The sequence below is a fragment of the Epinephelus fuscoguttatus genome, linkage group LG16 (assembly GCF_011397635.1).
Source record: "Epinephelus fuscoguttatus linkage group LG16, E.fuscoguttatus.final_Chr_v1".
In the NCBI taxonomy this organism is placed as follows: domain Eukaryota; kingdom Metazoa; phylum Chordata; class Actinopteri; order Perciformes; family Serranidae; genus Epinephelus; species Epinephelus fuscoguttatus.
This window is the reverse complement of record NC_064767.1, coordinates 13,744,337-13,756,917: the sequence shown is the minus strand read 5'-3', so window position 1 is coordinate 13,756,917 and position 12,581 is coordinate 13,744,337. Positions and strand designations below refer to the sequence as shown.

At 39.4% G+C, this 12,581-nt stretch overlaps 1 protein-coding gene across 6 annotated transcripts in view; it reads right to left on the bottom strand.

The window, feature by feature from the left end:
• The window catches only part of LOC125903332 (G-protein coupled receptor 4-like), a 127,319-nt gene that overhangs the window by 34,940 nt on the left and 79,798 nt on the right, over positions 1 to 12,581 (bottom strand). The window contains exons 1-4 of one of the 6 annotated variants that reach the window (XM_049600201.1): positions 7,699 to 7,763; positions 6,481 to 6,660; positions 5,659 to 5,828; positions 4,463 to 5,562 (exon numbers count right to left, since the gene is read on the bottom strand). The exons of 3 other annotated variants lie outside the window; for them this stretch is intronic. In XM_049600201.1, the coding sequence (XP_049456158.1) occupies positions 5,061 to 5,562; positions 5,659 to 5,828; positions 6,481 to 6,645 (837 nt within the window). In that variant the 5' untranslated portion in view covers positions 6,646 to 6,660; positions 7,699 to 7,763 and the 3' untranslated portion in view covers positions 4,463 to 5,060. Of the gene's footprint in view, positions 1 to 4,462; positions 5,563 to 5,658; positions 5,829 to 6,480; positions 6,661 to 7,698; positions 7,764 to 12,581 lie in introns of those variants that run through there. 2 more of the 6 variants (XM_049600202.1, XM_049600199.1) reach the window with 2 other exon arrangements.

The window sequence follows — 12,581 nt, the reverse complement described above, 5'->3', positions numbered from 1 at the left end:
GAATATGCTGTTTTCATGACCTGCATCAAATTCCAAATATTGGTATATTCAGATTAATAATGGGAGCTTTATGTGCACTGTAACTATGGAGTAATATTTTCCTGTGAATGTATAAATCATTACAATAATTCATCCAGTCCCCTGACACCTGGCCCCTAACCTAGATCAAGATTTTGGCACAGACAGTAAATAAATAAATATGGTAAAAGTAAAAATATACATACCAGAGAATGAACAGCATAGATGGCCACAAGGGTCAAAGGAAGGCCGATACAAATGATGATGATCGTCACCACTTTCATGATGAATTCAACTTGTTTATAATATTCATAATCTTCATAATAATCTTCATAATCATAGGTGAGGCTGCTGTTGTTGTTCTGTGAAGTGTTGTAAATGTTGACTTCTTCCATTCTTCAGAGTGAAACCTGTTGTTTAAGAGATGAGGTTATGGAAATGGAACATGTTGCCTAATATCTGCCGTTATCTAGCAATATAGCTAAAGCTGTGTCGTGCAAGGTCACACAAACACAAATACAGTAAGCTTACATCCAATATTTTAAAAAAAGCTCAATATTTGTTGCATTATCTGCTAATATTAATTAATCAAATTATAAAGTTTCAAATGATTATTCTTCAAAGTAAAACCTAGTGTTTAAGAGATCAAGTCATAGAAAGGGACCATGTTGTTCAGTGATATCACTGAACAGTTTACACTATACCCACACACACACAAAAAAATCAAAGCTCAATATTATACAGATATAATAACTATAATAGATTTCTGCTCATATAATTTAATCAAATAATACAGTTTCAGGTACAACATGTTCTGGTTACAATATTGTGTATGCTGCTGTGAGGTCTTTTCTGCAGCCACAGAACACTGTTCAGTTGTTTCAGTAATTTAATGTAATGTTTAATGTTCATGTAAACGGGTTTAGGACGTTTTGACCGTCTTCTTTACTCGATGCTCCACTACTTGTTGAATGCCCCTCTGCCCTCTGATTATGGAGGAAGAGGTTCACATGGACGAATAATCTCCAATGTCTTTTATGTGCTGATTCATGCTCTTATTTTACAGAAACAACATTAACTGAATCATAAACTGACTGTATCCTGTCCTGGGTTACATGACATATAATCAATAGAAAACTGTTGGAGCTAAGTGGACTCACTTCCTGAAATGTCTACGCAGTCGTGGTAATTTCTGTTCAGTCTTACAGTTTTAATTAATTCAAAACTCTATAGCTATGTGCATGTTTTTTTGTAACCTTTCCATCCATTTCATCAAACACATCTTTGTTACGCTGTTACACAATCACTCTCTCTTTTAATAATTGAAAGAAAAAGACAGATAATAATCCAAATGAAATAAAACACAGTTGGTTTGAACACAGTATTCTGTACTCTGCAGTTAAAAAAATAATTTGAAATAATCTCTACAAAGAGGAAAAAAATAATGTCACAACATTTACCTGTGAAAGCTGCAAGACCACACCAGAATAAGTCCTCTGTACCAATGTGTGATGCCTCCAGATGCTTTACATATGCTTTACATGGTCAGTCAGGAAATGCTGTGGGTTCCTGTTAATCTACACCTCCTCAGCTAAAGAAGATAGCACAGAAGTGGTCAGCCACTAACATGCAATGTACGTAAAGACAATGAAAATATCATTTTTAATTCTTAAGTAATCTCTTATAAAATCAAAGACCATCTTGGGATGGGATCATTCCCGCCACAATACAGCGATCCGTGACTTTGAATGAATGTGGGCCAGAGCGTTAAGTGGAGCGTCAATGGCCCCTTCCTTGCCCCCTTACTTCCGGCCCCTGTGTTGGGACTGCATCCATCTGTATCGGTCTTCATTTTGATCTCAGCTACACATCTGTAATTTTCTGTGACTGCATCTTGCATGTTGCGACCCTTTCTCATTGACGAAATCTATCCACGGACAGACAGACAGACATATAAACACATAGCAAAGTACTCAAAACCACTTCTGTTGTACTTCCTGCTACAATAGGCGCCACCAGAAACACATTTTGCCATGATGACGCACACACACACACACACACACACACACACACACATACACACACACACACAGACTGATGCAAAATAACTACAGAAACCCTTCAAAATATGTGCACATGAGACTTGTCTTGCTGATTTATTATCCTACAAAGTTTGTACTATAAATCAACAGGCATGTTGGAGCCTGACACACTGAAATAGCAGATACAGTCTGACTACTGTTTATCACTTCAAACTTCTCTCTCTGTTCCTGCCAGTCTTCACCAGGGGCCATATTCACAAATCGTCTTAGTGCTGAAATTCTAAGAAAATTCTGAGTAGTTTGATGTTTCCTTAGAATTTCCCCTTAAAGTTAAGACTAGGTCCTTTTGAAGATAAAACCTATTCATAGAGCATCTTAGACTTTCAGAGAGCTCCCAAGTTGAAAAACTGTTTGGAGTAGAGAGGAGGACTTTAAGTGGTTTAAGAGTTTCTTAATCAGAGAAGAAAATGGTGAAAACACAAAGAGGTCAGAGAAATATTTTCCAAACACTAGATGACAGCGAGTTAATGAAATGCCACAGATTAGTTTGTGCAGGGATATTTGTGATCGATCTCATTAGAGATACACACACATTTCCCACCTAACACTATAACACCAGACATAAAACAATCACAACACTAAGATATTTGGAAAACTGTAAAAATGCATCAGTGCAGCAGTGATGACTTTGGTCTGTGTTAAACCTTCCATCAGCACAGTGATCACACTAACAATGACAACACTTTAACAGGCAGCAGTTCATTTCATTTCCACTGGGTGTCCACACTGTGCAGGCTCACAAAGGGTTGTGTGTCTGACAACCAATCACACTTGTTAAAAGGATGCATCATACAAGGTCAGCCACACCTCCTCACTCAGCTAAAAGTGTCTGTCTCTTCCTTGCTCAGAGTTGCTTTGAGAACTTTCCCAAATCACTCCCAAGCTAGGACTCCTTACTTAACATTTCTAGGCTGAGTTAGGAGCTCTCTGAGAGCATTCTCAGAATGTTTGTGAAAACGGTCCCAGGTGTCTCCATGCACCTGTGCATCATCATTTTTTTAACCTGTCTGGTGACGGTATCGCCTAAAGTTAGCAGCTAAATCAATGAGGAGGAACAGTGGCTGAAAATGTCCGTAAACTGGGAATACAGTGATTTCCAGGAGCTCCTTACCCTCCGCGCAGAGGATGGAATCAGCAACCATATAAGAGGGACGGTAAATGATTGTTATGGCCATGTTAATGCCATTGTTATTGTTTATTAAGTGCTGCCGATGCATATGTTATATGTCACACTAAAGGCGGATGCTGTAGTGTTACATGTCAGGCAAAAAGTAAGAGCAAAGGCAGGATAAAGTAGGGACATTGTAGTGACCCTATAGTGCAATCTCACAGTGGACCAACACCTGCAGATGATATGGCACCCCAAATCATCACCGGATTTTAAGCAGCTTGGATTCTGTGTGTCTCTGCTCTTCCTTCAGACTCTGGGATCTTGATTTCTGAATAAAATGCAACATTTACTTTCATCTGAAAAGAAGACTGTGGACCTCTAGGTCAATGCAAACAACTAGCCCTTTCAGCAATGACCACAGATGAATGTCTTCTGGACAACTGTTAGGTCAGCAGTCTTTCCCATGGTTGTGGTTGTGTGCACTGAACCAGACTGACAGATTGAAGGCTCAGGAAACCTTTGCAGGTGTTTTGAGTTAATTATCTGATGAGAGCTCTTCCTCTTCTCAGGACTGTGTGAGTCCACAATATGTACCATTTTCACTTTCTGAAATAACTGATGAGAAATATTGAACTTTGTCACGATATTTTGATTTTTTGAGATGCGCCTATAAGGCACAATATGCATTAGTGCGAGAGGGAAGTGGGGTTGATAAAACACCACAAAGGAAGTTGTAATCAGCCCATGCATGTTAAGTCTGTATATTCAAGACTTGGCTGTTCTGATGAGTAAATAGCAGCTGAGCTTGTTACAGGTTTATATATCCTCAATCATGTGGATCATATTGGTGATCATATGTATTGGTGATTTGCAATTATAAAGATTCGTAGATGTCTATTACAATAAAGCTAAAGGCATCTACTTTATATAGCAACCATTGTTTCAACAGCATTTCATTAGTAAGTGTTTGACTACAAATGCTGCAGCTGTTAGAAACAGCACTTAAAACTTGTGTATGCCTGTTACATTTGCCTCAAAAGAATAAAAAGAAATGAGTGTCTCTTCAGTTATAGCCAGATTAAAGAACATAAACATCAAACTTACCATTTTATAAGTAGCATCTGATAGTTACACATGATCCATATCTCTTATCTTCTTGGCCTTATGCACATGAAATATACTTGACACAAACTGGCTCAGTGAATGTGAAGGAAGGGGTCCACACCAGATGTATACAATAAGCTGATTTATTTAAAACCAAAGTCATCTTTAACTGGGAGTGGAACAGCATCAGCAATGAAAGCAATACATGGATGCACAAGATGTGTGCTGTGGTGTTGACTGATCAGCCCAGACATCTAAGCCCACAATCATCTGTCACGTCAGTGACCAATACTGTCTCTGTGTGTCACTGGTTCTTCTTGAGAGCTTTGTCGACATACATGCACCAACACACTGACCCATTTCATTTGACTTCATTTTACCATGTCAATGAATTAGTACCTACTTCTGCTGTTCTGTTTTTCCATTAGCATCACTGTGAAGTAAGAATTTATCAATATTGTTAAGCACATTGCAGCTGTTGCGTAATCCTGCTCTGAATCACTTCCTACGTGCCTCCCACGAAAACAGCAAAACTATTTGTATAAAATAAAGATTAAAAAATCAAAACAAACACAGTTTGGGACAGACACACATTAGCTATAACCAGTGGCGTCTTTAAGCCTGGCTGTCTGAGGCCTCAGCCCTGAATGTTTTATGAATAGCCCTGGATCTCTGTCTCTCTTTCTCTGCCTACATGAAGCTGACTGTGGACATTTTGTCATCATTCACACTGGACTGCTGATATCATCACTGTCCATTCTGCGACAACACACAGAAGCCAACAGCTTGTCAATGGTCCCTTTCCTCATGAAAATATACAGAAATAAATCTGCCAGAGGACTAAACTGCACAAATGTTAAAGACAGGTTGTATAGGTTACGTTCATCGATGTCACTGCTTCCCCATGCCAGGAACAAAATAATGCTGGGTAGGAACAACAGTGTGTAAATAAGCAGCACCAGGACCAACATTCCTACAATTCTTCGTTTTTCATCAGAGTGGACAGAGATGGAAGCAGACAGGGCTTTGAGGGTCCCACCAAGGAAGAATATGAACAGTGGGAGAGGAAGGAGGAGGAGGATGCCACCAATGGTTACTGAGTTCCTTCCAGTAATGAGGAGATAGAAAATGACAGCAGGAAGGGCCCAGACCAGGACACAGACCAGCACAGAGACCTTGATGGTTCGTCTGAAGCGGTACCACAGTGGGCAGGCGATGACCAAATACCTGCAATACAAGACAGACACAGCTTCAGAATGATATCATAATACAATGGCTGAACACAGAAGTAGGTACACACATACTGGATAGACAGACAGCTACCTTTCCAGGGCGATGCACACCATGAAACCAATACTGACCACCAGACAATAGAAGTAAATTAAAAGTGATCCAGGATTAGGTAGCACCCGAGTGATCATGCAGCAGAGCTGAATGAGGTCGGTAATGAGAAGGTTGATGACGTAGATCGGAACAACATGATCATCTTTCACCTGCAAGAAAACATTGGTGCAAGTTAGAAAGCAGTTGTGAACATGAGGTCCACCTCCTCCCAGATGTGTCATTTTGCTGTGCCCAGAATTTGTTATCAGAGCCATTTATTCACTTTTCATCACGCCTGTTTTGTGCTGTCTGAAATATCAGAAAAGACACACAGTCACTGACTAGGTTTACATGCACAAAATATTCAGTTTTTTGCCTTTATTCTGAAAAGACAATATTCCTACTAAGGTGTTTACATGGATAATATAAAAGGATATTCCACTAATATTCATGTTTACATGCAGCCGTGCATACTCTGATAAACATGCCCGTGGAACATGGGGTCACTCCTCAAACCTGAATAATACCCTCATATCCCACATGTTTTATTTGGAATATGCAAATTTGGAAAAAGGCCTATTTTGGAATATCCAGACAGAATATGCTGTTTTCATGACCAGCATCAAATTCCAAATATTGGCATATTCAGATTAATAATGGGAGCTTTATGTGCACTGTAACTATGGAGTAATATTTTTCCTGTGAATGTATAAATCATTACAATAATTCATCCAGTCCCCTGACACCTGGCCCCTAACCTAGATCAAGATTTTGGCACAGACAGTAAATAAATAAATATGGTAAAAGTAAAAATATACATACCAGAGAACGAACAGCATAGATGGCCACAAGGGTCAAAGGAAGGCCGATACAAATGATGATGATCGTCACCACTTTCATGATGAATTCAACTTGTTCATAACCTCCATAGTTATAGGTGAGGCTGCTGTTGTTGTCCTGTGAAGTGTTAATGTTGACTTCTTCCATTCTTCAGAGTGAAACCTGTTGTTTAATAGATGAGGTTATGGAAATGGAACATGTTGCCTAATATCTGCCGTTATCTAGCAATATTGCTAAAGCTGTGTTGTGCAAGGTCACACAAACACAAATACAGTAAGCTTACATCCAATATTTAAAAAAAAAAGCTCAATATTTGTTGCATTATCTGCTAATATTAATTAATCAAATTATAAAGTTTCAAATGATTATGCTTCAAAGTAAAACCTAGTGTTTAAGAGATGAAGTTATAGAAAGGGACCATGTTGTTCAGTGATATCACTGAACAGTTTACACTATACCCACACACACACACACAAAAAAAAAAAAAGCTCAATATTTTTTAGATTTCTGATCACATAATTGAATCTAATAATACAGTTTCAGGTACAACATGTTCTGGTTACAATATTGTATATGCTGCTGTGAGGTCTTTTCTGCAGCCACAGAACACTGTTCAGTTGTTTCAGTAATTTAATGTAATGTTTAATGTTCATGTAAACGGGTTTAGGACGTTTTGACCGTCTTCTTTACTCGATGCTCCACTACTTGTTGAATGCTCTTCTGCCCTCTGATTATGGAGGAAGAGGTTCACATGGACGAATAATCTCCAGTGTCTTTTATGTGCTGATTCATGCTCTTATTTTACAGAAACAACATTAACTGAATCATAAACTGACTGTATCCTGTCCTGGGTTACATAACATATAATCAATAGAAAACTGTTCGAGCTAAGTGGACTCACTTCCTGAAATGTCTACGCAGTTGTGGTAATTTCTGTTCTGTCTTACAGTTTTAATTAATTCAAAACTCTGTAGCTTTCTGCATGTTTTTTTGTAACCTTTTCTGCCATTTTATCAAACACATCTGTGTTACGCTGTACACAATCATTCTCTCTTTTAATAATTGAAAGAAAAAGACAGATAATAATCCAAATGAAATAAAACACAGTTGGTTTCAACACAGTATTCTGTACTCTGCAGTTTTAAAAAATATTTCAAATAATCTCTACATACAGGAAAAAAGTAATGTCACAACATTTACCTTTGAAAGCTGCAAGACCACACCAGAATAAGTCCTCTGTACCAATGTGTGATGCCTCCAGGTGCTTTACAATAAATATGGTAAGTCAGGAAATGCTGTGGGTTCCCATTAATCTACACCTCCTCAGCTAAAGAAGATAGCACAGAAATGGTCAGCGACTAACATGCAATGTACGTAAAGACAGTGAAAATATAATTTTAAATTCTTAAGTTATCTCTTATAAAATTAACCCCTTCAGATCTGATTTTTTCTGCTGAGTAATTTTTTCTTTTATCCAGCTGATTTTTACTCCTCTTCAGCATAGAAATAAAGGGGAAAAAAGACATTTTTGCAAACTCATGTTTTTATTTGTGTTTTTTCATGTCCATTACAATGGACGCCACGACTAAATGAGCGTAAAATGTCGTAATGTAATAACTAATCAGTTATGACCTAAACACCTGGAACTGGATTTCTGCATAACATACACATGAACTTGTATGATTGTGGGTAACTTCAAGAAATCTGTTTTGCCTTCAGTAATCTATCACGGAACTTCAAAATGCATTTCCATACTTTTTAATATAGAAAGCTAACCATGTAACAACTGATCACACATTGACAAAGCAACTGGAAAAGCATCAGCTTGCTGGGTATTTTCATGTAATCACTCATTTACGATGAGCAGCCTTGAAGCAGTTTCGGTGTGGCACAAAGCACAGGTGGATGTTGCATTTGTCACAAAAGACGTGCGTTTTTCCTGTGCAGTATGGCCTCTTGCATCTGGTGGCCTCTGTTTCATCATCATAATTTGACATGTGGTCAACCATGTCATACTGCACTTCAGGCAAAGGCCTTAAATCCTGAACTTGTGGTCTGTGATGGACACGCTGTGGTTCCGGAGACATACTGGGTCTTCCATGTTTAGCTATGTTGGGATTCACAGGACCACAGATGTTTTGTCATTTGGTAAAATCTAAACTGGAGATTTAAAAGCTTTGTCCTCTGCATGCTCTTTGTCTTTCAAACAAAGAGAGCTAGGTGAAACCCATCTCCACAGGAGGTCTCACCTCACACCTCAGTGAGACACAAGTCTCACAACTTGATTGGACAGTACTGTTACAGTGACATGCCCCTCTGTGATGTCACCAAACTCTAAGCTAAATCCTGCTCCTTTCAAGCCTTCTCTCTCTTGCTCTAGCTGTTGAACAGCTAACACCTTTTTCCGGCTGCGCCTGGAAAAGCAGAAGTCCAGACCCTTGCTCCATAGCCCCAAACCACTAAAGGGAGGGCAATTGATCACAGGCTCTCTTGCAACACAAGGTTTGCAACTAGCTTTCCAGCAACAAGGAACTAAGTGAGTTAGCACCCAGTGTCTAACTCTGCAAGGACCCCGAGCAACCAACTTCCTCGGAGTTTCACCTTTGGAACAAAGGACCCAACAAAGACTTCACCTGGAACCATCTTCCCAGCCTTCTTGTGCCGCTAACAAAGCAGTACACCACCAAGTGACTCTTTCTCCCATCCATTCAAGGATCGGTAACGTAACAACTGGGCATAGCTTATCGCAGCTTTACAGGCTAGGCAAGACTGGTTAACTTGTTGTATGTGCTTTGATGCTGTTCATTGAGTTATTGTTGTGATTGTTTGCAGCTAGGTCATTGATTAGTTGGCTTCGCCAAAGCTAAGTGTTTAGTTTGCTAATACTGTTCACAAACAGATTCTTGCACACAACTAAACGATCTCTGCACTAATGCAGACCGTTTGCAACACATATCACATTCACACAGACTCATTAACAAATAGGCTTTCAACACAGCTACACCCAAACAGGCATCTCAAAGTTCCCGCTTCTTTTCCTTTGTCTTTGTCCTGACCACACGGTCAGACAAACACCTCCCCCGACCTGAAGCAAGCCTTGATCCGGCCATTTTGGTAGTTCTCTGTTGTCAGCCATTTTGTTTTGTAGGCCAAATGGCTCTTTGATCACCACACCCGCCTTTGTCTTTCTTTCTCTTCTTTCTCTCTCTCACACACACATATACACACCAAGCTTGTATATAGTTAGTTAGAATGTGTGTCTTTTGGTTTGCTTTGCTAGTGAATAAATATAATTCTTTGGAATCATGCCTGCTGTCTGTTTAATGTTGCACAAGAGTGAATGAATAGTCAACCTCTGCTGCGTCAAGAACTCCAAAATCCTTCAGGCGTTACTGTTAATTCTGGTTATTGTCATTAATTTAATTATTAATCAAAACTTCAAATTAATAGTTCAGCATATTTTATGAGACTGATATTTTTAACTGGCTATCATTTTGTCTGAGAATGTCCGAGTGTATGAGAATGGCTATACGCACTGTGATTGGCTCATCGCGTTTGAGGGCAGGACTTAGCTATAGGTCAATTGTGAAAGCTCTCTCATTTTCTTCTTACATTCTTTGTTTACCTAGATCTTTTTTTAAAAAAAGAAAATCTGAATACTGCATCTTTGTGCATGTTTTTATTTGTTTTTTTGTACACAATCATATACTTATAATTCTCCCAATTTAAAGGAAAAACACAGTAAACACACAGTAGTATGTACAGCTACAGTGCAATGCTGTCAGCTTCTTAAATGTTGCATAATCATTTCTTGACTGTTTGCATCGTTTTTAATAATCTATATAATATGATGTCACAAAATTGACCTTTAAAAGCAGAGACCCTGCATGAATGAGTTCCCTACACCAATGTCTCCTCAGCATCCAAATGGTCGACAATAAATATGGCAAATTGTAACATGCAGTTGGTTGATGATAATCTACACAGCGGACATTATTTCTTACAGAAGAGTTTCAAAGCCACCATATCTACACAGTGCGTCATGACAGTCCAGCACCGCCTATTAAACTTTGCTAACCTCTGCCTCTGAACAGATATCAGTGTGGTTGTAGAATGTTGTGCATTTCCTGCTAATAATGTCTTTATCTGCCTCTGATAGTTCAACTGAAAACGCAAAGCTTCTTTTCTCAATAATGTCCTGAAAACACCCTGCGACACTTACAGATGTGACAAGGACATGAGTCTGTTAAAAACGGGTCTCACGGCTTAGAGATCGAACACTGAGAAGTGCCATATCTATTTTTTCCTATCCAGTCCCTGTTAGTGCAGGATGTCAAACATTCTAAGGACTTAAGTGTAGTGTGACATCACAACTATTTATATTAAATAGAGATTTAAAAAAGTAAAACACACAGCGAGACATACACTAGCTGTGACTAGGAAAAAGTAAACAGCTATATGTGGTGCTGGCCAAATGAATACTTGTAAATATGACATTAGACTACATGTGAGCAATGATCAAATATCATTTGGTAATTTGGGTAAAAAAAAAAAAAAGAAGCTAATTTTGTCTGTGGTTGCAGTACTTCTGAGTTACAGTACAGGCCAAAAGTTTGGACACACCTTCTCATTCAATGCGTTTTCTTTATTTTCATGACTATTTACATTGTAGATTCTCACTGAAGGCATCAAAACTATGAATGAACACATGTGGAGTTATGTACTTAACAAAAAATGGTGAAATAACTGAAAACATGTTTTATATTCTAGTTTCTTCAAAATAGCCACCCTTTGCTCTGATTACTGCTTTGCACACTCTTGGCATTCTCTCCATGAGCTTCAAGAGGTAGTCACCTGAAATGGTTTCCACTTCACAGGTGTGCCTTATCAGGGTTAATTAGTGGAATTTCTTGCTTTATCAATGGGGTTGGGACCATCAGTTGTGTTGTGCAGAAGTCAGGTTAATACACAGCCGACAGCCCTATTGGACAACTGTTAAAATTCATATTATGGCAAGAACCAATCAGCTAACTAAAGAAAAATGAGTGGCCATCATTACTTTAAGAAATGAAGGTCAGTCAGTCTGGAAAATTGCAAAAACATTAAATGTGTCCCCAAGTGGAGTCGCAAAAACCATCAAGCGCTACAACAAAACTGGCACACATGAGGACCGACCCAGGAAAGGAAGACCAAGAGTCACCTCTGCTTCTGAGGATAAGTTCATCCGAGTCACCAGCCTCAGAAATCGCAAGTTAACAGCAGCTCAGATCAGAGACCAGATGAATGCCACACAGAGTTCTAGCAGCAGACCCATCTCTAGAACAACTGTTAAGAGGAGACTGCGTGAATCAGGCCTTCATGGTCACATAGCTGCTAGGAAACCACTGCTAAGGAGAGGCAACAAGCAGAAGAGATTTGTTTGGGCCAAGAAACACAAGGAATGGACATTAGACCAGTGGAAATCTGTGCTTTGGTCTGATGAGTCCAAATTTGAGATCTTTGGTTCCAACCGCCCGTGTCTTTGTGAGGCGAGAAAAGGTGAACGGATGGATTCCACATGCCTGGTTCCCACTGTGAAGCATGGAGGAGGAGGTGTGATGGTGTGGGGGTGTTTTGCTGGTGACACTGTTGGGGATTTATTCAAAATTGAAGGCACACTGAACCAGCATGGCTACCACAGCATCCTGCAGCGACATGCCTTCCCATCCGGTTTGCGTTTAGTTGGACGATCATTTATTTTTCAACAGGACAATGACCCCAAACACACCTCCAGGCTGTGTAAGGGCTATTTGACCAAGAAGGAGAGTGATGGAGTGCTGTGGCAGATGACCTGGCCTCCACAGTCACCGGACCTGAACCCAATTGAGATGGTTTGGGGTGAGCTGGACCGCAGAGTGAAGGCAAAGGGGCCAACAAGTGCTAAACACCTCTGGGAACTCCTTCAAGACTGTTGGAAAACCATTTCAGGTGACTACCTCTTGAAGCTCATGGAGAGAATGCCAAGAGTGTGCAAAGCAGTAATCAGAGCAAAGGGTGGCTATTTTGAAGAAACTAGAATATAAAACATGTTTTCAGTTATTTCA